Source organism: Gallus gallus, chromosome 4 (assembly GCF_016699485.2).
Source record: "Gallus gallus isolate bGalGal1 chromosome 4, bGalGal1.mat.broiler.GRCg7b, whole genome shotgun sequence".
NCBI lineage: Eukaryota > Metazoa > Chordata > Aves > Galliformes > Phasianidae > Gallus > Gallus gallus.
Window position 1 is genome coordinate 72,729,066 of NC_052535.1, and position 25,575 is coordinate 72,754,640.

Consider the following 25,575-nt stretch of genomic DNA (forward strand, 5'->3'; position numbering starts at 1 on the left):
CACATTCTTCAGTGTGTTCTGAAAAATGCGAAGAAAAAATCACTTTGGTGTAAAGCATGCAAAATCTTGGTGTTATTTTTCCTTTCTGTGCCTGTTTATTTAATTCCTCTGGACATTTTAAGTGGTGTTGGTTGAGAGACGGATTTATCACTCTCATCACTCACCGGTTGTGATTTATTGGCTGTGGCACAGCAACCTCCCTCTGAGAAATATTGCAGAGACGTGAGCAGAAGCAACCTTGCAAGGGGTTAACACTGTAATCTTTTTCTAGTCTGTTTATAATCCCAACAGTAGGCCAGTAACAGAAGAGGGTGGATCTAAAAAAGTACAGGAGGGGATGTGTGCATGTGTGCATATGTCTGAATGTGTGTCTGCGTGCTTGCCCTGCTTTTCTAAACTGCCTCGTATGGCATAAATCTTTTTCAGCCTGACCAGAGCGTTCCTGATGGATGGTTAAAGAGCTTACTTGCACCTCTGCCTCTCTCGTATTCCTCTTGGAGACTTCATTCAGAAGATATTTGTTTACTGAAAGAATGGGCAGATAGTTACAAACCAGCCTTCTTCATAGCAGCTAACCTGTGGATCCTGAAGGATGGAAATAGTTGATGCTAGCTTCCTTGAGAACAGTACCAACATCACTGCTTTGCTGTGTGATATCCTCTTGGAAAATGAGACTTTTTACTGTGTGGATGATCCACCTTATTCTTCTAAAGGTAGGTATAGAAAATGGATCTTTCAGGCAGTTTTAATTCTAGCTGGAAGCAAGCATAGAGAGAAACAGACAGACAAGGCTTTTTCTGTGGGGGAATGCAAAATCAACTACTTGCTGATAAGTTAGGATGAGAAACAGGCAGGAAAGAGTTCAGTATGTACTGGTTTTCCAAGATAAACATCCAACTGGAGCAAAATTGGGTTAGAATGGAAAACTGACAGTAGGACCATTGGGTACAAAATGTAAACAGCTTTTTGAAGGGCATGGAGGAACATGATTTTGACTCTGAGAAAATACATAGCATTGGAGTTATGTGATCTGACATCACGTGTGAAAGAGATTAAATATGAAATTATAACACTATGAGATTGAAATAATCATCACTGTATTAAAACGTTTTTGATTACTGTGTCATTTCTTGCTTTCACACGAATGGAGGAATTTTTGTGGTGAATGAGCAGTGCACATTAAGCAGTTAGAGCAGAACATGCTCTTCAGAAGTTGTATCTGGCTCTTCAGAAGTGCACTGTATGTGTCCTATCTTAAAGTTATGCAATTCAGGTGGATCAAAATACATTTAAGAATTTCAGAACTTCCACTGATTTGTATAAAGGCATAAACCTCAGCAAAACTAAAACCAGGCAGGCTTTTGAAAGGGTGTACCTTCTGATTAAAGGATGAATCATATCATAGTCTATGATCTGTATACTTCATACCTGATTTCTCTCTGTGACTATTTCCAGATTTGCATCAGATAATCCGGATCCTGCTGTATTGTTTGATATTTCTGCTCAGCGTTTTGGGGAACATTCTGGTCATCACTGTGCTGATAAGAAACAAACAGATGAGAACGGTCACCAACACATTTCTGCTGTCCCTGGCAGTCAGTGACTTAATGCTCTGCCTCTTCTGCATGCCATTCACCCTCATTCCCAACCTGCTGAAAGATTTTATTTTTGGAAGCACTGTTTGCAAAACTGCCACTTACTTCATGGGTGAGTCTTGGAAGTTTACTCTTGTTTTGAATATTAACCAGTGGGGTATGTGAGAAGGTCATTAAGGACCCGATTTTTTCTATCTGCTATTGAACAGTTACCAAAATCAAGAAACAACTCTGTAGGGCACATATTTATAGATCTGGTTTCCTAAGCTTGATCCAGCAAAACACAGAGACACTCAGTTAATTTTAAGTGCACACAGAGGTGTTTTACTGTATCAGGTGAAGTGTGAAGTGTTTTGTACAAAGAAGCTTTAACGAGGAACCTGGCACATACGCTTTCTTACCTATCACTGACAGAACTATTAGCAGCGTCCAGATCATCCGTCAGAATGATCTGTATAGTCTGTAACGGTCTGTACAGTCCTCACTACACAGCTTTTTGTTAGCAGTGGTACCTGAAAGGACAAAAATAGTCAGAAGCAGAAGTAGGTACAATCTGCAGAGCTGGATGTTAGAGCAAGGGCTTTGTAAGAACAGATCAGGTCAGATCTGAGGTCAGCAGTAGACCAAAACATGCAGGCTGTGCATATACAGCTCTTACAGGCTGACTTTGGGAAGACACACCTCTGTATGCTGTGCTGTACCCCTTTTGATTGTGGAGGCTGAGCCAGGAGTTTCAAAATGCCAGCACTGTGACCCTTTAACTTACGCCCTTGAGAACTTTGATGTAATGTGAAAGTACACACCTAAACTAGGAATGGGAAATCAACATCTTTTTGTAGATAGAACCAGTACAAATAAAGGCTGTGTTTAAACAGTTATAATGAATTGCTGCCATAAACGTCATAAAAATTTACCTAAGCAGTGGCGTCTTTCTCTGATTTCACAATTTGTAAGGTTATAATAATCCACTGAAATATTTCCGATTCTGCACATTTCAGCTGTGAAGGGGTCTTACTTTAAGAATCAGAACATGGATATTTCCCTTTAGCATCTCAGGTTAAGAGGCTTCTATAGATAAATAGGCATTGACAACTATTCTATCACCTATGCTCTTACTCTTGAATTTTAAGATGTAAGAAGACATATTCAATTACATATGATTTGTGTAAAGCAAAAGGTAACATTAAGACACCAGTATTTCATATTTTGACTGACATCAGAGCATTCATAAAAATTAAAGTTCATACAAAGGAAGAAAACATTGTTGTAAAATCAAGCAAAAATATCTATTATCCTGCAGTGGTAAACTGAGATGCTTCAGTGACAGAAATACAGAACATTGCATTGTATTTCATAACATATGAGCAGGTGAAATAAAGGACACTTGAAGGATAAAGGTTTGGCTTCATCGTTTCAGTTCTCCTGCTTTTTTAACTCCATTAGCATCTAATTAAAAAAAAAAAGGAAATATTTAATTCAGTTGAATGAGGAAATCAGATCACCAATCAAGCAGGACAAGTAAAAAATTAAAGCAATAGAATAGGGACTGCAGCACTCTGTGTTGAAAGAGTATTAGCAAAATCCCACTATTTAAAATGCTGATTTGAAATGAAGAACAATTACTCTGGTGTATAGACCACAGTAGGAAAAAGAAGAATTAGAAGGAAAAGTGCCTTCCTTCTGCTTTCAGAATTTCATGGTTTGAATGAATGAATCTTTTCTTTTGGCACTAGAGCAATGAGCAGGAGTATCAGCATGGAGACCAAGACCCATTTTCTACACACTCTTCACTAACTTAATCAGGATGTTATTTATAAATAATTTCACTTACGAACAGCTTGCTGTATATGTGTTTTTTCTATGTTCATATAGAAAGTTTGCAAGATCATTTGAAAACAGCAGAAGCATTTTAAACAAGGGAATAACCTTTGACTCTGTTTTCTATGTGCAGGTATCTCTGTGAGCGTGTCTACATTCAACCTCGTTGCCATCTCTTTGGAGCGGTACAGTGCCATTTGCAAACCTCTTCAGTCCAGGGTCTGGCAGACAAAATCCCATGCCTTGAAAGTGATTGCTGCTACCTGGTGTGTTTCCTTTACCATCATGTCACCATATCCAATTTACAGCAAGCTGGTCCCTTTCACCAAGTACAACAACAGCACAGCCAACATGTGTCGGCTCCTTTGGCCAAGTGATGTCATTCAGCAGTCTTGGTAAGACTTATCCGACTCTAAGCAAATGCATAATTATCCAGTGGAAAACAGGATTTCATGGTAGCATTAAGCCTATTGAAAATTAAGCATTAACCATCTGGAAACACGTACGCTTCTCTCAAGCTTATTTATAGAAAAAAAATCTTATTTTTAAGCTGCTTACATTTCGACTCTTTTACAATGTTTGCCTTGTCATAGCAAGGACACCTAACATGGTGATGATTCTCACACTGGTCTGCTAAGCCCCTGCTGTAAAGAAAACATCTGTCATTAATCAAGTCAGAATACCTCTGCTTCAACTCATTAAAGCATAAACTTCAATATTTTCAGAGAAATCTTCGTTAATCTCAGAAAAACACACACAAGCTCCCTTCTGTGTGCTACCTTGCCTGTTAATATTTGCATCTGAAAGTCCTCTGAAGGAGATAAGTAGAATTTGAAAACTTGGAGAGACTGTAAATGCCCTTCTTGAGAACTCAGCCTTTTTGGTTATTTGAAGAGAAGAGGGGAAGAGAAATGAGGAGAGGGTTAGAGCTCTAGGTCGTACACCTCCAGACAGGCTAAGTAAACAGTAGCACCATCAAGCAGCAATATTGTTTTGACATTGTGTCCTTGCACGATGATCAAATGCTTCAACTGGTGCTGAGAAGATGTAAGATTTTGTTTTTTTCTTGCTCCTGAAGGTCAATTGAAAGTGGGAACAAGATTAAAGTATGCACTATTCACATTAAAGTCATATTGATGCTTTCAATAGCCTCAGGGGTCTGTCAGTGTGAGTGCAGGTGAGGAGGAAGGATACAGGTCAAACTTCTCTCCTATGAGGCATCACTACAGACTCAAAGATACGTTAATGAGTTTGCACCCAAGTTCCAAAGGGGCAGGAGAAATGTAGGCTCCTGAACGTTTAAACAGAATGATTTCCCCATTTTTTAGTCACATTAGAGAAGCTATGTTCAATGCCTTACGTAAGAGAGCAACACACACTGATGTGCAACCAAGCAAAAAGGCACTCCCCTTTAAGAGCAGTCTGCCAGTCCCAGGGGCTCTGCACAGCCGCAGGGATAGGAACCCCAATGGTGGCTCCTCCAACCCTCCAGTAGGTGCCACAACCCATGGGAAGGAAGCCCACACCAGCTAAACCTCAGCTCAGTACTGCAAGCCAGTACCAGGGGCTCTTCTGAGGATCAACAACCGCTCCTGTCCTTCTGCAAGGCCACAGGAACCTGTGGAAAAAACAAGGTTTGCACTATTCCTCAGTCTCTGTCCATCTATTGATTCCTTAGGTACACCTTCCTGCTGCTCATACTCTTTCTTATACCTGGGATAATAATGATGGTTGCGTATGGCCTCATTTCATTGGAACTCTACAGAGGAATAAAATTTGATACCAGCCAGAGAAGATCTTCAAGAGGTAACAGTGCATTTCAGTTACTTTTTTAAGTTAGAGTTGAAGATGTGAGCAGTCATCTTGAGGCCACTATAAGCAAAATTTTCTATTTGTAAAAATGATGCTTATCATCTGTTTCAGTCAGGAGCATTTATTTGTTGACTGAGGTGATTCCGTTATTCTCTTGCCAGTAATTCTTCACCTATGGTTTGTTTGCTATCATTCTAGGTGGGAAGCTTTAAATTTAAAATTGTTATAGAAACGTCAGGATATTTTTCTGGCTGTGGATTAGGACCGTTTCTGTCAGTAAAGTTCACAATAGAATTGTCAAATTAGAATAGAAGCATAATATTTTGAAAACTATCTTAGGCAAATACTGGAACAAACAGTGTCTTCTGTTGCATCGCTTTGTGTGCAATAATGATGTGAGAATACTGGTGGCCAGCAGACACAGAGCAGCTGATACATGAGTGGTGCAAAGCTGGGACAGTGCTTTTTGAAGCAGTTGTTCAGCTGTGAGTTATATTATTTATTTAGGCTTAAATCCAATTCTTCTTTTTGTAATTTGAAACGCTATTCGGAGACGTTTTGTCAACTATTTAAGCATTCCTCTATGTGTACAGAAAGAAAAGGAAGTACCAGCATCGCCAAATACGAGGATGGAGACGGGTGCTACCTGCACAAAGCCAAAAGGAAAAGGAAAGTGCCGTTGCAACAGCTATCTACTATGAGCAACAGCAAAATAGACAGGGTGAGAAGCAGCAGCTCTTCTGCCAACCTGATGGCCAAGAAACTTGTCATCCGCATGCTGATGGTGATAGTGGTTTTGTTTTTCATTTGCTGGACTCCCATCTTCAGCGTGAACGCCTGGCGCGCATTTGACACCGCCTCCGCAGACCTGCATCTCTCGGGAGCTCCCATCTCCTTTATCCACCTGCTGTCCTACACTTCTGCCTGCGTGAACCCTATCATATACTGCTTCATGAACAAGCGTTTCCGCATGGGTTTTCTAGCCACTTTCACCTGCTGCGCTAAGCAGAAGCCGCCTGTGATTAGAGGAGAGGTTGGTGATGAAGAGGAGGGGAAGACGACAAGGGCTTCGCTCTCCAAGTGCTCTTACACACACATGAACATGTCTGCACCCCCCTGAGCTGCATCAGAAGGGGCTACAAGTGGCCCACAGAAATTCAAGTGGACATCGTCTGGTCTTGGGAAGTGGCTGTGGCATTAGTTGATATGATTTAGTTCCAAGGTAATGAAACACTTCAGCTGACAGTAAACGCTGTGAGAACTTCATGGGAAATGGATGCTGTCTCTGTCTGAGCTTTATATCATTTTCCCTTCAAAAGTACAAAGGAGGAAGAGGGCTCTTTGAAGACAAGGGACTTTATAAAAAGCCTTAGAAGATGGTCTATTTGTCATAAATTCTCCTGTAAAAAAATTGGTGTTCTTTAACATCAGCAGTTTAGCTCAGTATTCAGCTGCACTTCTAAGCACCTCCAAAAACGTCCAAGATGCCAATAGATTCTCCTCAAACACAAATAAATGTATTTTAGTCTTCACTTCAGTATCTCTGCCTTACAATCAAAATCATTCAGTTACATTTGAAGTACTTTTTTCACATTATTTTAGCTGAGCTAATACGTATCGAGATCATGCTGGTGCCATAGTCAAGTACAAGCATTTTGGGGTGGGGAGAATGGGCATGTCCATGTGAAAATAATGCTTTCAAGTGAAACTGTTTTTTTTTTTTTTTTTTTTTTTCTAAACAAAACAAAAATAAATACTGATGACTTCAAATGTGGACGGAAAGCATTCTTCACCTGGCAATAACCTATGATAAATTACCATCATTTAAGTGTATCTTTGTTTTGAATAAAAAAAACAGAGCAAGCACAGAGAAGTGACTTTCTTCCCTGCAGTTGCGAGCACCCACGCATGTAAAGGGCAGATGTGAGCTCAGCCTTGAAGGCTCACGTGGAAATTGCCACCCTGGGGAGCACAGGGATAAGGCTGAAGGCCTGGAACGATGCCCGCAGTAGCAATACATTGCACAAATGCATTCGCAGTCAGCTCCTGGTCTGGTGCTGCACACAGCAAAATAAAAGCCATGAGATGCAGGAGAGCAGAAACAGCACACAAAATGAGCACAGACTGAAAGATTTCATCACAGAGCATGGGGATTTTCTTAACTTTGGAACCATTTTTCCAATTGCACATACTTGCAAACAGACTCAACACAGGAAAATCTTTTAATGCTGTGATTACTGCTGTTCTACCGAGCAAGGAATTCAATCTCTTCCCTGTGCAGTGTATGGGCAAGGCTGGGCGCTCAGTGGAGCCGGGCAGGAGAAGTCAGATAATCTATTTTGTTCTGTGAAAATATCCCATTGGAGACGCTTCCCACTCCTAGCTGAGTCAATATCATTTAAAAAAAAATTCTTATTAGACAGAGATTAAATTTGACTACTGCATGGAATGAAGATGTGGATATTAAATATAACCACTCTCAAGGTTTTAATCAGAAAAATCTGATCTCTTTACAGAATGATTTTAAATTGGAAATAGAGTTTGAGTTTCAAGCACCCAGAGCCATGTTCTGTGCTCGGTTATTGCCCACAGTGCCTTCCCCATATAACTTAGCATACAACTTCAGCTATTAGGTTATTTTGCATCCAGCTTGCTCACAGACAGGAAATTAAACTAAAATTCTAAACACTATTTATGCACAATCCATAGAAACAACATTTTGCCTGCCATGTTAATAAAGCAGCGCTGTTCCTGGAACTGCTGAGACTACCAACGTCTATCTGACCTTTTGCAAATACCTACTGAATTAAATTACGGGATTTAGTTCGTAACAGTGAAATGAAAACTTTACTCCAGCTCAGGCTGCAGGATGAGACCCTCTGCAAACCCGTCCTCCTGCTGACACTGAAGGAACAAGCTCAGCTGCTTCTGGGTTGATGAGGAAGAGTGAGGGCAGAAAATGAGATTTCTTGAATAGTCCATAGCATTTGAAAGCCTGGCTGTATTATAGCTGTTGCTTATGTACAACAAATCACATTTTAATGATACACTGGGTCTGAATATTGCTAACTACACACTGAAACATCGGTTTTAGGATAAGATTTAACATACATTTTATTCTCAAACTTACATTTTACTCTAAAGCATAAGAACATCAGCTCTCTAGCCTAGCTCCCAGAGAAATGAGCCTTAATCCAATTCCAACACAGAGCAGGAATTAAGTTTTTAAGATGAAATATTGCAATTCAGTCATTTTCATAAAATTGTTTGAGTTGGAGGGCACCTTCAAAGGCCATCAAACCCATCTTCCCTTGTAATGAACAGGGACACCTACAGCTGGATCAGGTTGCTCAGAGCCCCATCCAGCCTGACCTTGAAAGTCTCCAGGGATGGGGCTTCCACCTCCACCTCTCTGGGCAACCTGTTCCAGTGCCTCACCACACTTACCTTAAAAATCTTCTTCCTTATATCCAATCTAAACCTCTTTTAGTTTGAAACCATTTCCCCTTGTCCTGTCACCACAGATCCTGGCCAAGAGTCTGTCCCCTTCTTTCATACAGAATCATTTTGTTGTCTCCACTCCATCCCCCAGCATTGGAGGAACTTCAGCCTTTCTGCAACGCTTGTGCATCTCAGTGGAAAGTTCCCTGCTTCAGACCTCCCCTCACTGCAGCCACGGAGTCCTCCCACCACCTTTAATTCAGATACTGCTCTCGATGGAAATTTGTGTTCATCATTAAGTGTGAGCAGAACAGGTTGGTAACAAACTGAAGGGAACCTAAAGTTGTCTTATTTGAACATCATTTGTTTATAGGTGTTTGAGGGAGAAATCCTATCCCACAAGCCTACTTTGACAACCTGCAGCAGGGGTACCAAAGGCAAGCTACCTCCTAGATGGAGCAGACTAACAGCAAAGGACTCAAACAACACATTTCAGATATAAAATGCCCATAAATCTCTTAAACTTTTCTCTCCTTTCTCCTCATCTCCTTCCTGCCCATTCCCAGCGGTCCCACAGCTGCACAACCCTGCTTGTGTTCACACATTGTCCCCTGTGAATGCCAACTGATCACAGCCCTCCTACAGCTTGCAGCACATTTCAGGCAGGAGCAGACAAACAGATGAAGGATCACACCCCCTTTATCTTCTCAGATATCCATTACTCTTGGGTAACAGAGTAGTTCTGTTAGATCTGTACAGATCAAGGTACATATGGAGTGTCACTGGACTCAAAGGATGTACTTACTTCTTCTTCCACTTCTCAGGACTTCTTTCTCAGTCTGAACTGAATGGATGGTGAGCTACACGTAAGGTTCCTAGTGGTGAAAGTTGTCTGTTCTCAGAGGGGAGAAAAGAAAGATCAAAATGACTGGCTCCAAGCAAGGATTATACGAAGGAGAGTCAATCATCTTTTTATTACAGCATCACATGCCATAGATCAATGGAATCTCACACCCTTCATGTGCCTATAGGACAACCACCTGCTCACCCTCCGACCACCGTTTTCCTCTCCATCTTGCTTTGTGCATATTTGTCCGCAGCACAGCCATTCCTTGGCTCTTCTCTCATCAGCAGCCTCCACATCATATTAGCTTGTGCCTAAAAAATCCCAGAATTTCTGCCTAAGTCATCTATAAAAGTCCCATTTCTGGCACTATGTTTTTGTCTTTTTCTCCTGCAACACTTGGTAGATATCCAAGGCAGCCTAACAGGGAAGAAAAATGCAAAGGAAACGTTCTTGAATGGTAATGCTTCTGCTTTGTTTGCCTAGTGGCAAACTGTCCCCGCTTGGAGTTATTATCTGCATCTTCAGAGATAATTATGGCACAAAGAGTTTTCTTTGGTGCTGCTCCCAGATGTGTAACAAAGGCACTCATTCCAAGCTAGCGAGATGCTGGCTATCCACTGTACTGAGAGATGAGAGAATGCCTTCATTACCACCAGCAGGTAGCAAAAACCAAGTAGGAACCATCCCCTGCAGGCGAACACTATTTAATTTTAATAGATTTCCTTCTATTTCAGCAGTTACTTATTTTATTTCTTACCCAGTTCACATCCAACAGAAGGATGACACCCTGAGCTGAAGCCACAGGGCTTATTGTTATCTGGGAGCTGAGAGTATCTGGGGGAGAACTGTTCTGCTGCTAGGAATGCCGTGTTTGCTCTTACAGACACAGAACCACAGAATGGCGGGGTGGAAGGGACCTCCAGGTCCCTGTGGTCCCATCCCTGCTCCAGCAGGGACACCAGAGCAGGGTGCTCAGGCCCACACCCACGTGGCTTCTGAACGTCTCCAAGGAGGGGACTCCACAGCCTCTGGGCAGCCCGTGCCAGCACCTGCACAGCACAGGAATGCAAACCTCCTGTGTTCCAGTTTGCACCCAGCACTGCTAGTCCTGGCCCCGTGCTCTCTGCACTCTTCCTTTAGGCATTTATAGACATTGATGGGGTCTCCCTGAACCTCCCCTCCTTCAGGCAGAACGTAGCATTGTAGAATACGCTGAGTTGGAAGGGGCCCACAAGGATGATCAACTCCAACTCCCGGCTCCACACGAGACTACCCAGAAACCAAACCACATGTCTCAGAGTACTATCCTGATGCTTCTTGAACTCCAGCAGCTCTGTGCCATGCCCACCACCCTCTGGGGAACCTATTCCTAAAACCCACCCGACCCACCCCAAGACACCCTCCAGGTGCAGCCTCACCAGTTCTGAGCAGAGGGGGAGGATCACCCCTCCTGAGCTGCAGGCAATACCATGCCTACTGCAGCCAAGAATACCACGAGCTTCTGAGCAGCTTACAAGCCTGCCATGGGACTTTTTCTGTACTTCACCTCTTCACTGCCAAGTAGAAGGGAGATGGGCAGTGATGAGAGCTGCTTCCTTGCTTTGAGCCTGACTCAAAACTCAGCCCAGAGCCCCATCCTCATTTTCACTATGACGAACTTGCTGTCCTTATAGCAGAACAAGAGGATAGCAGAACATGACAGCATCCCCTCCGGGTTTCACACATGCCATGCCCAACTCAGCACATCTCAGGTCCCCCACTCTGGGAGGCCGCTGCAGTGTGGGGAGCCTGCAGTGGACACAGCCCTGTGGGGATGCAGTCAGGGCTGGAGGGACATACAAGGAAAGCAGAAGCAAGTTCCTAGCTATAAAGCAGGGCCTTCAAGCTGGATTTGTTAGGAGAAGAAAGCTCTGCTAGTATCCAAACCCTGGCCATGCTGAGGTTGCAGTTCTAGGAAAAAGATCCAGAAAACATACCTCAGTGCCTTTGTGTTTATTAAATAAGGAACCTGTTTAAATAGTGTCAACCAGCTGAAGCAAAACAATGCAGTCCAGGGGAGACTGCGAGGAAGAGCTCTGCGTTCCCTGCTGTTTTTTTTAAGCTTTTTTTCTTTCCCTTCCCTTTTGAATGCATTTCCTTGCTTTTAGCAAAGTAGCGAATGTTCTTAGAATTTCCACTGAGGGCAGGGTTTTTCCACAAGACATCAAATGTTTACTGACATTCAACATAACTTCCCCGCTGCATCAGTTTGTCAAATATTTATTGAAGCAGAGAGGCAGACTTCTCTGCTGCGCACTGAGCTGAGGGAGGCAGGGCTCCAGGTCCAGTATGGAAAGAGAGATAGGAAGCCACAGGGCTGCAGCTTTGTCCTGTATTGCTTTTGTGAGATTTGTAAGGAATCGATGGGAGCAGTGGGTATTCAGAGAGGCAGTGAATGAAGGAAAAACTGAGAGTGATGTTCCTGCAGCTGGGAAGGTAGTTCTGCAAAAAGCGAATACGGGGCTGTGAGAGAAGCTGGAGGGCTGGGTGTGAATGATGAGAATTTCAGCCTCGTAAAGCAGGCGAAAATAAAACAAGAGCATTGCAATTAAGCAAAGGAAGAAAGGGCAATCTGAGATGATCTTTGCACCACTTGTTGGTTCTGAGCCGTCGCAGCCATGTTGTGGATGAGAGAAGGCAGCTGGGTGCCGTGTGTTCCCTCATTCAAGGAATCTGAACTGCATTGTATGGTACTGCTCTGTCCTAGGCCAGCTGATGGGCTCAGAAGTACAGACCCCCAAAGAGGCCAATGATAAATAAAGCACTGTGAGCATTAGAATCCTACGTTCCCTGAAAACGAAGCCCTGCCCCATCTCCAGCGATTTTTGCTGAATCCCTTTCACACAGAGTGCTTGTGTTCACCAACAGCCCACTACACGTCCCCTTCCCACTCGTCGGCTTCACTAATGGCAATTTGCAAACAGAGATGTGGTTAGACCACAGTGCCTCGTACATTAAATTACTCTGCTAACTCCACCCGGAGCAGCATGGTTTTAAATTAATATAAACTTACCAAAATGCAATTTTATCACTGATTCATGTTGCGTCTGAGCTCCCTCCAAATTTAGTTTGAGTAATGTTTCCTAATCTAGTGCTCCGTAAAACAAACCGAGGAACTTTGATATTATCCCCATCTGCCTGGGAGCCCAAACGCAGCCATCTGCGCAACTTCAGGCGCTGCCTTGGAGCCAGGAGCTGCTATCTGCTGGCGTTGTCCTTGGTCCTCTCAGAGGAACGCATTTGTGCTCTGAGTGCCTCTCTGTGGCTGTGGGATCTCTCCACCTGTGTGGCTGTTATCTTAGATAGCGGTTGGAAGGGCTTTGAAAAGGGAGGGCTGGTAAATGTTACATTCCTTCACCTGCTTGTTTGGAAACTTTTTTTTAACTGTTACATTTCCTATGGGGCCTGAGGTCCCTTTGCCTCATTTCCCAATGTTAATGTTAACATAAACCTCTTTTCCATCCTATAACCGGCCTCCAGTTTTGGCAATTTTCCTTTTCCGCACGCAGTACAACACAACCAGCACTCTCACACCCAGCTCACAACAAACTGTTGTCAGCAATTTTGCCTGAGTATTTCCAGAAAAGTAAAGCAATTGCTGCTGTTGCACTTTGGTGAGCCTCAAAAAGGGATAAAACCTTGCAAGAAAGATCCCAAATAGAAGTGCCAGAATACCCGGGGTGGTGCTGACCACTTGGAAACCTTGCATGCTCCAAGAGCCAGTTCTGCTCCAGATCCAGCTCGGGATCCCATCCAGTCCTGCTTGTTCTGTAGGTTCTGTTGTCAATGAGAGCTTTGTCCGGGTAAGGATGCCAGAATAAAGCAAAGCTTTTCATTTGTATTAATTTTCAACTGTTTGCTCCCACTGTTCGGAGATGCATCAACCCAGAATCCTTCTGCTCAAACGCTTCCAGCAGGCTCTGTTGACCATCAACTCATTTATGAAGGGGATGGGCTTTGGGAAGCTGCAGAAGCTGAAGTGTCCCACCTGGCCGGTTGAAGTGCAGTAGCGCAGCTTCCCTCATACACAAATCCATTCTTAAGCATTTCTGTCTCCGGATCGTTACTGTGGGCTGAAAGCACTGCAGATAATGGTTCCTTAATGCCAAATCATTCATACTTCTCCAACACAGGGCTATAATCCACTCCTAGAACACTACAGTTCAACTGGGAAGTGAAATGAACGTTTATCAAGAATTTTCCTATTAAAATACCTAATTAAAAAGATTTGAAGGAAATGAACCAATGACCGCGAATCTTCTTTGCATGAAAAAACACATGTAGTCCAAGATGGAATTTGTGGTTTCAGAAGGGAGAGAATTTGGTTTTAGCTCTATGTGATCCTGCTTCAGAAAAAGGATTTAAATCTCAGTTTTTACCATTCCAGAAACTTCCACTGAAGGTTTACCTGGAAGAGAGACTTCACGACCTCACTGATCCAAGGCTTTACCAATGCCTATGAACTGGAAAAGAGCAGGGATATAGATGCTGAAACCCTACAGCAACAATTATTGTACTTTAGTGTGATACTCGAGTGGAGTTTGTGTCCATCTTCACATTCAAAGCAAGTATCTCGATCAGACTTGCTTCTTTTCCAACCCTTTTCCACGTCCTTTTACTTTCTGTATGGGACCCAGTAAAACACAAAATTGGTTAAGATCAGATAAGTTCAAGATGACCTCACCTTGGATCTGAGTTCCCCCAGTAAATACCTTGTACATCATTTGGTATTTTATACCTGATCTTCTTGGCTGTTTACCCATGACAATGAATGAATTGCCAGAGAACAAGGTTGGCAGTTATGCTCGAGCCCAACAGCTCATTATGTTTTTATTATAATTTGTCTATTCAATTATTTTAATTTCCCCAATTTTTCACTATTAGATTTCAGAATTGTTTCATAAGTTCAGCCCATCACAGTGACTCCTTAACTAATATTTAGAAGGATTTCAAGAAGTCAATGGACAGTCGCTGCCTATATAAGAGGTAACATTCAGACCTGAAAGGCTGCAGCTATTACATGACTCAATTATCTGCCCTGAAATTTCCATCAACCTGGCCTAAAGGCCAGCATTCCCGCCTGCTGCTCCTTCTTTCCTTCCCCCTTATGCAGTGATTTGGTGCTACTTACATTTAACTGAAGGTCTGAACTCACTGTTTCAGCCCTGGTCTGGGACCCGGACAAATGTTCTTCGCTTCAGGATATCATTGCATTGGGGTTGTGAATCTTCTGCAGGCTAATGGGAAATGTCTGAGATTTGCACTGAACTCATCATACTTTGAGTGAGAACACTTCACCAACTGACTAGCACTGAAGCGTTTTAAAAAGGGACATTTTCATTGATACGTAAATGATGCATTAATTGAAAAGAACAAGATCAACATCAGTGCAGTTGGTGTTCACTCTAATAGGACCAGCTGCAAAGCCTGCACTTGTTACAACGGGACAGAAAGGGCAAAGGAAGGAAGGAAGTTAGATTGTAACGCAAGGGAAAACAGGTCCACAAACTTCTGAAATCCCAAGAAATGAAAGGCAAAACCACCCACATATCATTTTCTCAAGGTAGCCGGAGGAACCAGCTGCAAAGAGAAATCTCACCACACAAGTTTTGGCTGCATGAAGTCTCCTCCTTGCTGCGAAGATAATCACATACAGGTATGAACTTCGCCTAATCTATTGCATTGCCAGCCTAACTTTCTGTGAGAGAAGGACATTTTTGGTTTCTAATTTAACACATTATATTGGTAGCTCTTGTTCTGATAGGTTGAAAAAAAATGTGCACAAATAGAACTTTATCAGAATGTATAATCTCAAGTTCTGAATCTCGTAGGGCACACATATTTGAAAGCTTAAACACTCATCCAACTGGATTTTCCCCCTCAAAATAACAAAGAATCACCTTTATCAGCATTACCTACAGGCTAAATAAAAAACAGACCATTTTCCTGGACCGTATCATTCGTTTTATATATCTATTAAATCTCCAAGCTGAAACTGCTTGTCAAAAATTGATTTGGAAGTCTAAAACATCGGAATGCACAGAACGGGCAAGCTGACATCAACCTCAGTCTCCCGCACTGAGCTCATCCCTTTGGGCAGAGCCCAAACACCAGATCTCCCCTCAAACCTGAGCACACTGCGAAGAGAGGGATGGGGCAGCACAAGGATGCTCGGAGCACTTGCACGTGCCCACACAAAGGCCAGCTCACATCAGGCCCTTCAGGAATAACCTACTTGGCTTGAAACGCTACCATTTGTAGTCACTGGTGCACAGCACAGACTCGAGACATTTTCACTTGGCAAAGATAAACCAACCTCCTCCTTCACTGAGAACTGTGTGCCAGCTGCTTCCTTTGTCAATACCGGATTTAATCCTTTCTCAATATTCCACATTTGTTTCTTTTTAATGGTTGTGTATAACATCCTGCTTGGTATGACAGCAATCTGCTGGTCTGTAACACCTCAGCACCTGTACATTTAATCACAGTTCGTTTTCTCACTCTTGCAAAGAGATTCCACAGGATTATATTCAACCGCGAGAGATCCTTCTTGAAAACTCTCACTTTCAACGACAAACCATAGGAACACTTAATTAGAACCAAAAGGAGTACAATAAAAAAATATTCCTGAATATCTCACGTGTTTCTTGCAATTCCCAATTACTTTCTATGAGGCACCACATTCAGCCGCCATGAATCCTGCCCGCCCTCTCCCAGTTTCCACCAAGGCAGACTGTCAGCAACAAGAGCTGAAATGGAACTTGAAGCACACACAGCTAAGAACAAACCGAAAAAGTACAAATACCAGAAAAGACAATTTAGGAAAGTAAAAAAAAAAAAAAAATTACTGGGGATTAATGGTAACAGTGGAAGTTAAACCGTTTGTCTTTTGGCATCTTTGTGTATCCCCGTGGGCATACTTCTTCAGGTCAAGAAAGTACACTGAACTGAACTCTGCAATTAAATACACACAAAGCACCACACAAATTTACCTTGAGACCAAAACCAGGTTTGAAGCCCTTTGCTGACAGGTTCACCATGAGCACGCCAATGGGGCTCTCAGCATTGTTTTAGCATGTGTCATTTCACAGCACAGATACCTTCACTGGATTAGCTCTGAACAGATGCAATTATATCAAAATTATCAAAGTTAAAACAAGTTTGCTCATTGGAATAAATAAATAAACCAACCTTGGGGGTCCAAACAGAATTGACTACAGATTTTAAGGATAAATTACACATTTGTGGCTAGTCAGCTATTAAAAGGCAGCTTCCAGGCAGAAAACGTAGGCTGTACACGTCTGTGCTTCTCCCCCTAACGCAGCTGTTTAGATTTTTCAAGTACAACTATGAAGTCATGACATCAAATTCAGAGTACGGTATCACCGCTTCTTCAGACAGCATGGTTTTCTTCTACAGAGAATCAAGGCTTCTTTGTATCAAACACAACAAATTGCGCAATTCATGATCAATACCAACATATTTTGAAATAAGTAATACACGGTGTAGCTTCTCATGCTACACCCAGAAGCACGTGCTTATCAGAAACACTCTTTGTGGGCACGCTAATTAAGCACAGGGCATTGTGAAGAGTGAACTACTTGGTAACCCTGTCCCAGGTCTGAAATAACAGACGTTCCATGTAAACCTCCAAATGACTTCTTTCCTCCAGTCCTGCAATTTGACACTCCTCTTTGAATCATTTTTTACATCTGTATTTCTTCATACAAGAGGAACACCATCCTACTTCTTCCAACTATGCCAACATGAATGCTCAGTAAGTGACCATTCTTTTCACCAAAGACTCAGAAAAGATCTATATTTCTTCTCTCTTCCAGAAAAGTCAGTTTATCATTCCAGAAAGAGACTGCAAGTGTCTTTAAAACAGTTCTGAGACATAATCTGACCATACTGTCCCTGTTTCAAACAGCAGAGTTCTATCAGTGCTGAATTTCTGGCTATTTGATAGCGAAGAATTGCATTTACCTTTGTGTATGTTTCAAAAATACATCTGTAATATTTCCTTATAGACAGAAGAATCTGCTTACATCATCAAAACTCTCCCTTCTTTTCTCGCTTCTCTCCACATCTTAACAACCACCTCAGGGCCCACTGTAGTCTTACAGTGAAGCAAGTTTTGTACCATACTTGTAGTTCTTCTGCAGTGGCACATTTCTGCCACTCTAAACCCTTTTGCTGCTGTGTCCATTTGCCTTCTCTTTGTAAGTCCTAGAAACTTTTCTTTAAGCTCTCCATTGTGATTAAAAGCTAAAATGAGGTATCAATTCTAGTTGTTCCGCGTAACCCTTCTAGAGTATTACCTCAAACAGAAGGAATAAATAGCTTCCTAAATTTCTATTGGTCTTATTAACAAAGAAATATCTGAAACTCTGCAGGTAAGAAAAGGATGAAAATAAATCAGATCAATGCTAATTGTAATAATAAAGTTGCTAAACAATTAAACACAGTTCTTTTTTTTCTTATTTAATAAATAATATAAAAAAGTGAACTTTTGTTTTGTTACATTATTGGAAAAAAAAAAAACAGTTTCTTATCTAACTCCAGCAATTATACAAGCCATAACGAAACAGACTCAGATTTGGAAGCCAGCTTTTTGGGTGGACATTCCATATCCCGTTTAAGTGGAGTCCAGTGTGCATAGCCTCACAACTACTGATGACTTTTCCACTCCTGGGCTTGGTCTTCTTTTGCGTCGTTCTGGTTCCACGGATGACCTCACTGTTCCTTTGCAACAAGAAACCCCGAAACAAACACACTCCTTAGTCAAAATTGGAAAAAAGGCCCACAAAAACGTGGCAAAGGTTCAACAGGTGATCAATCATAGCTACTTTTTGACGGAATCATCATACAGATGTTCAATTAGGTTTGTCACATCAATAGTAACATGGCATTTTATCGTTAGCCTTGTAGAAAAAATGCAGCCTGATATTATATGCACATATACACACACAGTACAATTGACAAAAAACACTTACGTGGTTTACATTTCACTTTTATTTAAACCTCAAAACTGCCCATATTGCAGGGTTTTTTTCTTGATGAAATATGGAACTGAGCAGTTCACTCTACAAAATTATGGTAAAAACTTGCTCATTTTTTCTACCTTATTGCTAAGAAACTTTACAGGTGCACAGTTTGTAAAAATAACCCTTTTAAGACTGAATGTATATACATGCTACAGGATTATTATTTTTTTAAATGATATTAGCATAGCACCTCCATATGGGGCAAATGCAATGTTGAACAAAGAACATTTATGAAGTTAGAACTGCTCCTTTATAAACTCTAAAGGAAAGAAATGGTTCAGTCTTAAAAGGGTTAAGTAGAAACCCTAATATACTTCTTCTAACAAAGCTGCCACTCAATCCCACAGTACAGTGCTTGAAAACAAAGTCAAAAGTCTGGCACAGGCAAGTATACACATTTGTTCAGTACTCATAAACACAGCTGCTTTTGAAATAAAGTAAATAACATGGTTAATAATTGAAGAGCATCTAGTTTCAGGATGGACACCTCTATGGAGTCATTTAATGTAAAGTGGGTAGTTTACTTCCAATAGGTACTCTTTTTCACTTGGCGTTAATATTTTGTATACGGGAATCCACAGATTTACAACTGTCTTTCAGGTAACCATTCTGATCTTACAAGTCTGTGCAATGAAAAGAAGTACAGAATATAACTACTAACACAATTGTGGGATGCCCTCGGGGCAAATAATTAGGAAAGAAAAACATCAGCAGCAGGTTATTAAAGACTATGCTAGTGTTGAATTCTGAAATGCAGTTCCAAACAAAAGAAAACAAGAAAAGGCAGAGCTAAATCTGAGCACATAATTTGCTTTTTCATCCTACAGTTGGAACTATAACAACATTCTGAACACAGACTCAGTTTCTATGTATACAGAATTAACAGCAGACTTAACAGCTAGACTTGAACAATTATAATTGTTTCATACTGAAACATTCTAAAAGTACTTGTATCAAAATGTTGAGATATTGTTAATATCATGAAAATTGGTTAACAGCTCACAAGGCCAATAAATGTAACAGTAACACCCCACAGGAAAATGTTCAGGAAGATAATATATCTGAACAACAGGACATCTGAACAACAGTAAGGACTTGGAAGACCATTTCTGTACTACAAAGTAACTACTGGCAAAAATGGTGCCACAAGCCCAAAGGAAAAAAGGGGTTTTAAATGGTCTTGTAAGCACAACTTAGTAATCTGTTTTTCACCCAGATGGCTGTAGTGTGTAGAACAGCAGAAATAAGGCTAGGTCGTTAGGTTCTTTACAAGTCAAGGAATATAATATATCTATTGGGCAAAATTATTGCAAATAAACTGAATATAAAAAGTATTGCATTTACATGTAAAAATTTTTAAAATAATGAGTATAAAAGCAGGTGTCAAGTTCTGAAATGCTATTTAAAGTATCCTTTGAAGGACAAAAGACTCGTTATGGTTTGCCTATTGTGTGTATATCATGGTTTGTTCTTGAATATCCTTCTAAATTCAATATATATATACCACTTCAATTCTCAGTCTAATTAGCGATGAAAATCTGTGGCTTCTGAATTAAACAGTACTGTAAGATACTTATGTGCTTCAAACAAAAACACTGTGAAATGATTCCTGCCACAAGACGACTAACATGAAGTTTTATAGCATATACGCAAGTAAACAGATCTGCAAGTAAATGCCAGTAAACAGTTTAAAACAGAGATAAGGCCACAATGAATTCTGCCCTTGGTCACTGAAACAGAGATGAGGTGAGGCAGTATCCACTAGTGCTAAGGACCAGCATTGTGACTATGTCATGGGAGTCTGTTTCATAATACAGCAGAGCAAATATGAAGGCCTGTGGTAGGATACAAGCACGTTTCAGAAGGACAGTGGCACTGATTTCAACTATTATCTAAATATGCTTTATAACCAATTTCCATTTTTAACCACATTGTTCTCACATGTACAGTGGAGCACTAAAACAAACAAGTAAAATGGAGCGTCAGAGTACACAAATATGGTGCAGCAAAAATGCTTTAAAATGTTGGTGGGTGCCGGAACTGGAGTAAGTGGTCAGAAATAAAAACCCTATGAAAATGGTCAACAGGTAAGCTTGAAAGCAATGCAGTGTAGGAAGCCACAGGTTCACATTTACACAGCAGTTGTGGCTCATGCTTCAGGGAAGAAAAAAAGGCTGAACAAACCATAAAATTCATATTTTGGCTTTTCAAGATCACGCTATCAGAACTTGTCCTACAATTCTATGTCTAGTTCTGTGACTATGAATGAACTAGTGGGATATATTTTCAATTACAGATGAAGCAGGCAGGTCTGCAAGGAGAGCTAAAACACAGCAAAGTCAAAATGAAAAACAAACACAACGACCAACAAAGTCAAAGTGCAAATGAGCCTTAAATTTATGATGGAGAGAAGACTTGAATGTTGCACAAGCTGTTGGCAGGGAAAGAGAAACCCATAGGAAATAAGGATGGGAGGAGTTGACATCTTCATAGTGCTTTTATGATTTTCTATTTGCCCATTCCTAAGTAATAAAATTTACTTCAGTTATTATGGTATGATCACTTCACAATGAAAGCACGTTCTCAATGCAAGTGTTACACTTAAGTCTGGCCTAATTTACCGAACAGTATGAAGAAAAACATGCTTTTTGTGATTCTTAGCCATGAAGGGCATCACCTACCAATCTCATTTGTAGCATATACTTCTCATGATATTTTAGTTACATGCCAACAAGACAGAAGACATGCTGCCAAATGAAGTTATTGGGAACATTCCACTTTCGAAATAAAACATTTAACTTACACTTAATACAAATTATGTACAAGAATAGAAAAACCTGAACAGATTCTGAAACATTTTCAGATGCAATATGACTGTGAAAGGAAGAGGGAGAGTAACCCAGTAACAACCCTTCAAAAACACCAACGTATGCCTGTGACATGAACAATCATTCATATGACTGCTTGAGACGTCACCTTTAGAAAAAACGAAACTCATGTAATGTTAGAACCTCATGAATTATCACTATAAATATATATTCAAAAAAAAGGAAAACAGAAATAACTATTAACAATGACTGAAAACAGAGCACTAAAGTTAACATACATTGCATGTATTGCAGGCAAGGCAGAGGCATTTTTTAAAGCTTTTGCACAGACTTCATATAATCTTAAAAAAAATATGCTGGCCTTTACAAGGTTCTACTTGCTGAAATAAAAACAATTTCAGTTCATAAAAAGTCACAAGACTTCAGTTTAAAAAAAGGAACAGTTCCAGCCACAGACCAAAAATATATATACTTTTTTTAAAACTGGAAGAGTATGGTAATTAGATTATACAAGCATGGTCAGGCTTGGAACCTGAATACACTTCAGAGCAAAAGCTCAGAGAAAAAAAAATATAAACTATTTGGTAACAAAAGTGTACTATATGTTGTGATACAAAAAAGGTATGGTGAAAATGTACCTTTTATACTAAAGCTTATACAAGTTCCTTGGTCCATAAAAACTATGTTGTGTTCATGTTTTCTAGTTTGCTCAACATGTATCCCAGCCACATTTTCATTTCTTGCCCATTAAAAAAAAAACAGCTGAAAAATAGACTTCCAATAAAGTTCTTATGTTTGGATGTTTGTTTGTTTTTGTTTTGTTTTTTTATTGTGGCTTCTATATTTAAGATTAGCACTTGCAGGTAACCAGGTTCAAAATAATATCACCTAAAATGGAAAGGTGTTTTCCCACGAAACCACAAAAATTGTTCAGTTCTCTTGAATGTAGCACTTAAAAGTCAGTTAAAGTCCAAACAAACAACAGTAGTTAGGAAACTACAGTTGCTGTAGATGATGTGACGTTGGTTGGATTTGGGCTGACATTTGTGTAACTTCCCTCGCTGTTTGCATTTGTTTCACTGGAAGCCATGAGGCTTGAGTTGGCTCTGAGGATTGCTCCAGCAGCACTGCAGTGTGGTCGTGGCCCTGGTTCCGGTGTGTATGTAAAGGTAAGGCTGGTGGAGTAAATTATGCCATCGTTACGGACCAAAGTTACTGGAACTTGGACTGGTTGACGGACCCACCTCCAACCCTCTCGAAATGCAGAAATATCTGGAACAACGCATAGCATGCTCTCTGCACATCTGGAAAACAGGAGAGTCAACTTAGTAAACAAAACTTAAGCTTAAAGAATGAGCATACACTATGCAAAACATCCCGTAAATTGTAACGATCATAAAAGTAGTAGGAAACGCCATACCTGTACATGGTTTCGGCTTCCACATCCCCAAACCAGACACGTAAATTTGGAGTGAAATTCTGTCCTGTAAGTTCCAACATTGCTACATCCCCGCCGCCATTCAACTGGATGAGGGGATGAATATAAATGAAAAAACCCACAAAAAAAAAACACATTAAGAACAAAAATACCCTAAAAAAATACTTTGTAGTCCATATATGAACTGTAAACAATGCCACCAATATCAGTTGGATGAAATAAACAGACCTACACAAGTGAACTGTAAAAAGAAGTAAACCCAAAAAGATACTACCAAAGTACAACATCTTCCAGACAACACTAGGAGAGCTTTAAATTTTTCAAGAGCAGATAGCTCATTTTCTTAGTATGGTTTCAGCCTGGTACTGTTTGACGTGTAAATGGCTATTTCAAGAGTCAAAACACTTTTCTAAATAACCAAAAGAGAAGTAAAAGTCCTAAAGATATCACCACAATAGTATTTTAAAAAGTAAAATTCTCAAAGTACAGAACAATATTATTATTATTCATGTGACCAATATTAATAGTATACATGTGATAGATATGATATTCTGAAATGCAGCTGAGAAAAATTATTGCAACATAATTATCTTATGTAAAGCTGGTAGGAATCTTCCCCTAGAGTAGCCCACAAAAGTAAAATAAAATTTAAATTTAAAATGAATAATCTTATGTGAGAGAGTTTATGAAAATAAACAAACAAATACGTCACTTACTTGAAGACTTTCTACAACAGGCACAGGTGTCACTGGAGCATGGACCGGTCCCATCCCCTCATAAAATGTGTACTCTGCTTTATCTGTGCTAATGATTGTCCAAGAAGCTCCATCATTAATCATTTCTTTATTTGGTTCTTTTGGGCATGGAGTGGCCTTAAAAAGAAAGTAAGTTTTAAGTCTGATCTGTAGAACTGTTTGACAGTCACGGAGCTAAAAAGCATCTCAGTCAGTAACAATATTTTCTATTCTCATTACAAGTTTCTCCATCTTTCATCTCCAACAAAATGCACTGAATATTTTTCATTTTATGAATTATACCTGGCCAAGCACCAAGACTTACTTATTTAAAACTTGTTCTTTATCTACAAAATGATGGAAAAACAACCTAATATTCTAATGTTTGTGCAAAGACATGGAAGAAGCTGAAATGAAAACCCTGCAAATTAGCTAGAAACTTTTGCTATCTCTTTGTAAACCGCATATCATTAGTGTTTTACATCTTCGTGTACTGTTTCCTTATGGCAGCAAAAGCCCTCTCTGAAAAATTCCATTATTTTGCAATCAATAAGGAAATTGTGCATAGGTTAATCATAGACAGGAAACAAACTAGAAAACTTTTAATACCTAAATTATGCCTGCTTACATAAAGTTTTAGGGGCATCCCTGTATACAACCTTCCAGTTATATTACTTCACTCTCAAAAAAATATTAGGTAAACTTCACAAATCTAACACAACTTGCCCAGTTGAAATGAAGTCAGGATCAAAGCTGAATTCAGACAGATTCCTTATTCTGATATGATCAGATTAAAAACCACTGAAAATAGCTTGCAAGACAGATACACGGCAAAGACAGTAACTACTGAGCTTTCCCAGCTCAAGACCCAACTGATATTTTTATTAGAAGCATATGAAGCTTATAAATTACTAGCCCAACTTCAAAAGAGAAACTGTTGTATAGTATTTTGACAAAGGATATTTCCCTGTTGACATGAAAGGACAGACATGCTTTAACTCCTAACAAACAAAAACAGAGACATCAGAAGTGAATGAGCCTGTACAAGATCCTTGACTGGCTCCATCGGTTCTGCTAAACACCTGACTCAAAGTGGAAAGAAAAATGCCACAGAACTTATTCTGGCAGCCCTGCTATGCTAAAAAAAAATCATTTCAGGAACACATTACCCCCCTTGTCACAGAAATCACTGAAAGACTAATTCTATTAGAGGGAAACATTCACCTTTGTTGCTTTCATGTAGAACAGTTTACCTTCGGGTTCTTCCTTACTTTCTTAAACTTTAACAGATAAAAGAGAGTATTCCCCAAGGACCAGTAAACACAAGTCAAAAGAAATCAAACTGATGAACTATGACAACAGAATGATACTAGAAGACAGAGTCAGGGATGTAGACCTCAACATCCCTTACTACAAGAAATTTGGATACTGTCAAAACAAGTGCAGTGGATTGGAGTAGCGCATCCAGGCCTGCATCTTCCTCAAAGTGAGGACAGACTGGCTAGAATCCTACTTCAGAAACTAGATTCAGCAGTCAGTATTCACTGAAAGATGGCACATGTGCTTTCTTCCCCAATCTTGGTCTTCTGGTCCAAGGGAAGAAACAGATAAAATGGGATGTCCTTCCTGACACTGGCAGAAAGACTTTATATTTTGTCATGATTCCAGTTACCAAGAAGTGATTACAGTCTGATGTCCACGTTAACAGATTTTATTCAGCAAGTAGAATAAAAATTCAGAAGAGTGGGGTGTCCTTTCACCCTGCCATGTGGAAAGTTTGGATCTCTTTTCAGACTGGGCTCTGCAAGTATCAGGTAAACTGAAGAGTGTTAAGTCTGATCCTGCAGTTCCACAGACATTTCCAGCAGCTGTCGAAGTAGCAGGAGTTCCTAGTTCATTCAGCTCTTCCCACAAAGCAGTTTGAAAAAGATCAAACAAACAGCAAGGCTGACTCTGAGACAATGCAATTTCTGTTT

General features: G+C 40.4%; 2 protein-coding genes across 13 annotated transcripts in view; one reads left to right on the forward strand and one right to left on the reverse strand.

Moving 5' to 3' along the window:
* The first annotated feature begins 349 nt into the window (after positions 1-349).
* Positions 350-7,098, forward strand: CCKAR (cholecystokinin A receptor). The gene is made up of 5 exons (NM_001081501.2): positions 350-713; positions 1,456-1,707; positions 3,547-3,808; positions 5,092-5,219; positions 5,819-7,098. Exons 1-5 carry the CDS (start codon positions 593-595, stop codon positions 6,343-6,345), a joined length of 1,290 nt encoding a protein of 429 aa, NP_001074970.1. The 5' UTR covers positions 350-592; the 3' UTR covers positions 6,346-7,098.
* Positions 7,099-18,549: 11,451 nt separating this feature from the next.
* The window catches only part of RBPJ (recombination signal binding protein for immunoglobulin kappa J region), a 143,775-nt gene continuing 136,749 nt past the window's right edge, over positions 18,550-25,575 (reverse strand). For all 12 annotated transcript variants that reach the window (XM_046940616.1, XM_420752.8, XM_046940620.1 and 9 more), the window contains 3 exons: positions 23,582-23,737; positions 22,848-22,951; positions 18,550-22,731 (listed from right to left, as the gene is read on the reverse strand). In XM_046940616.1, the coding sequence (XP_046796572.1) occupies positions 22,416-22,731; positions 22,848-22,951; positions 23,582-23,737 (576 nt within the window). In that variant the 3' untranslated portion in view covers positions 18,550-22,415. The remainder of the gene's footprint in view (positions 22,732-22,847; positions 22,952-23,581; positions 23,738-25,575) is intronic.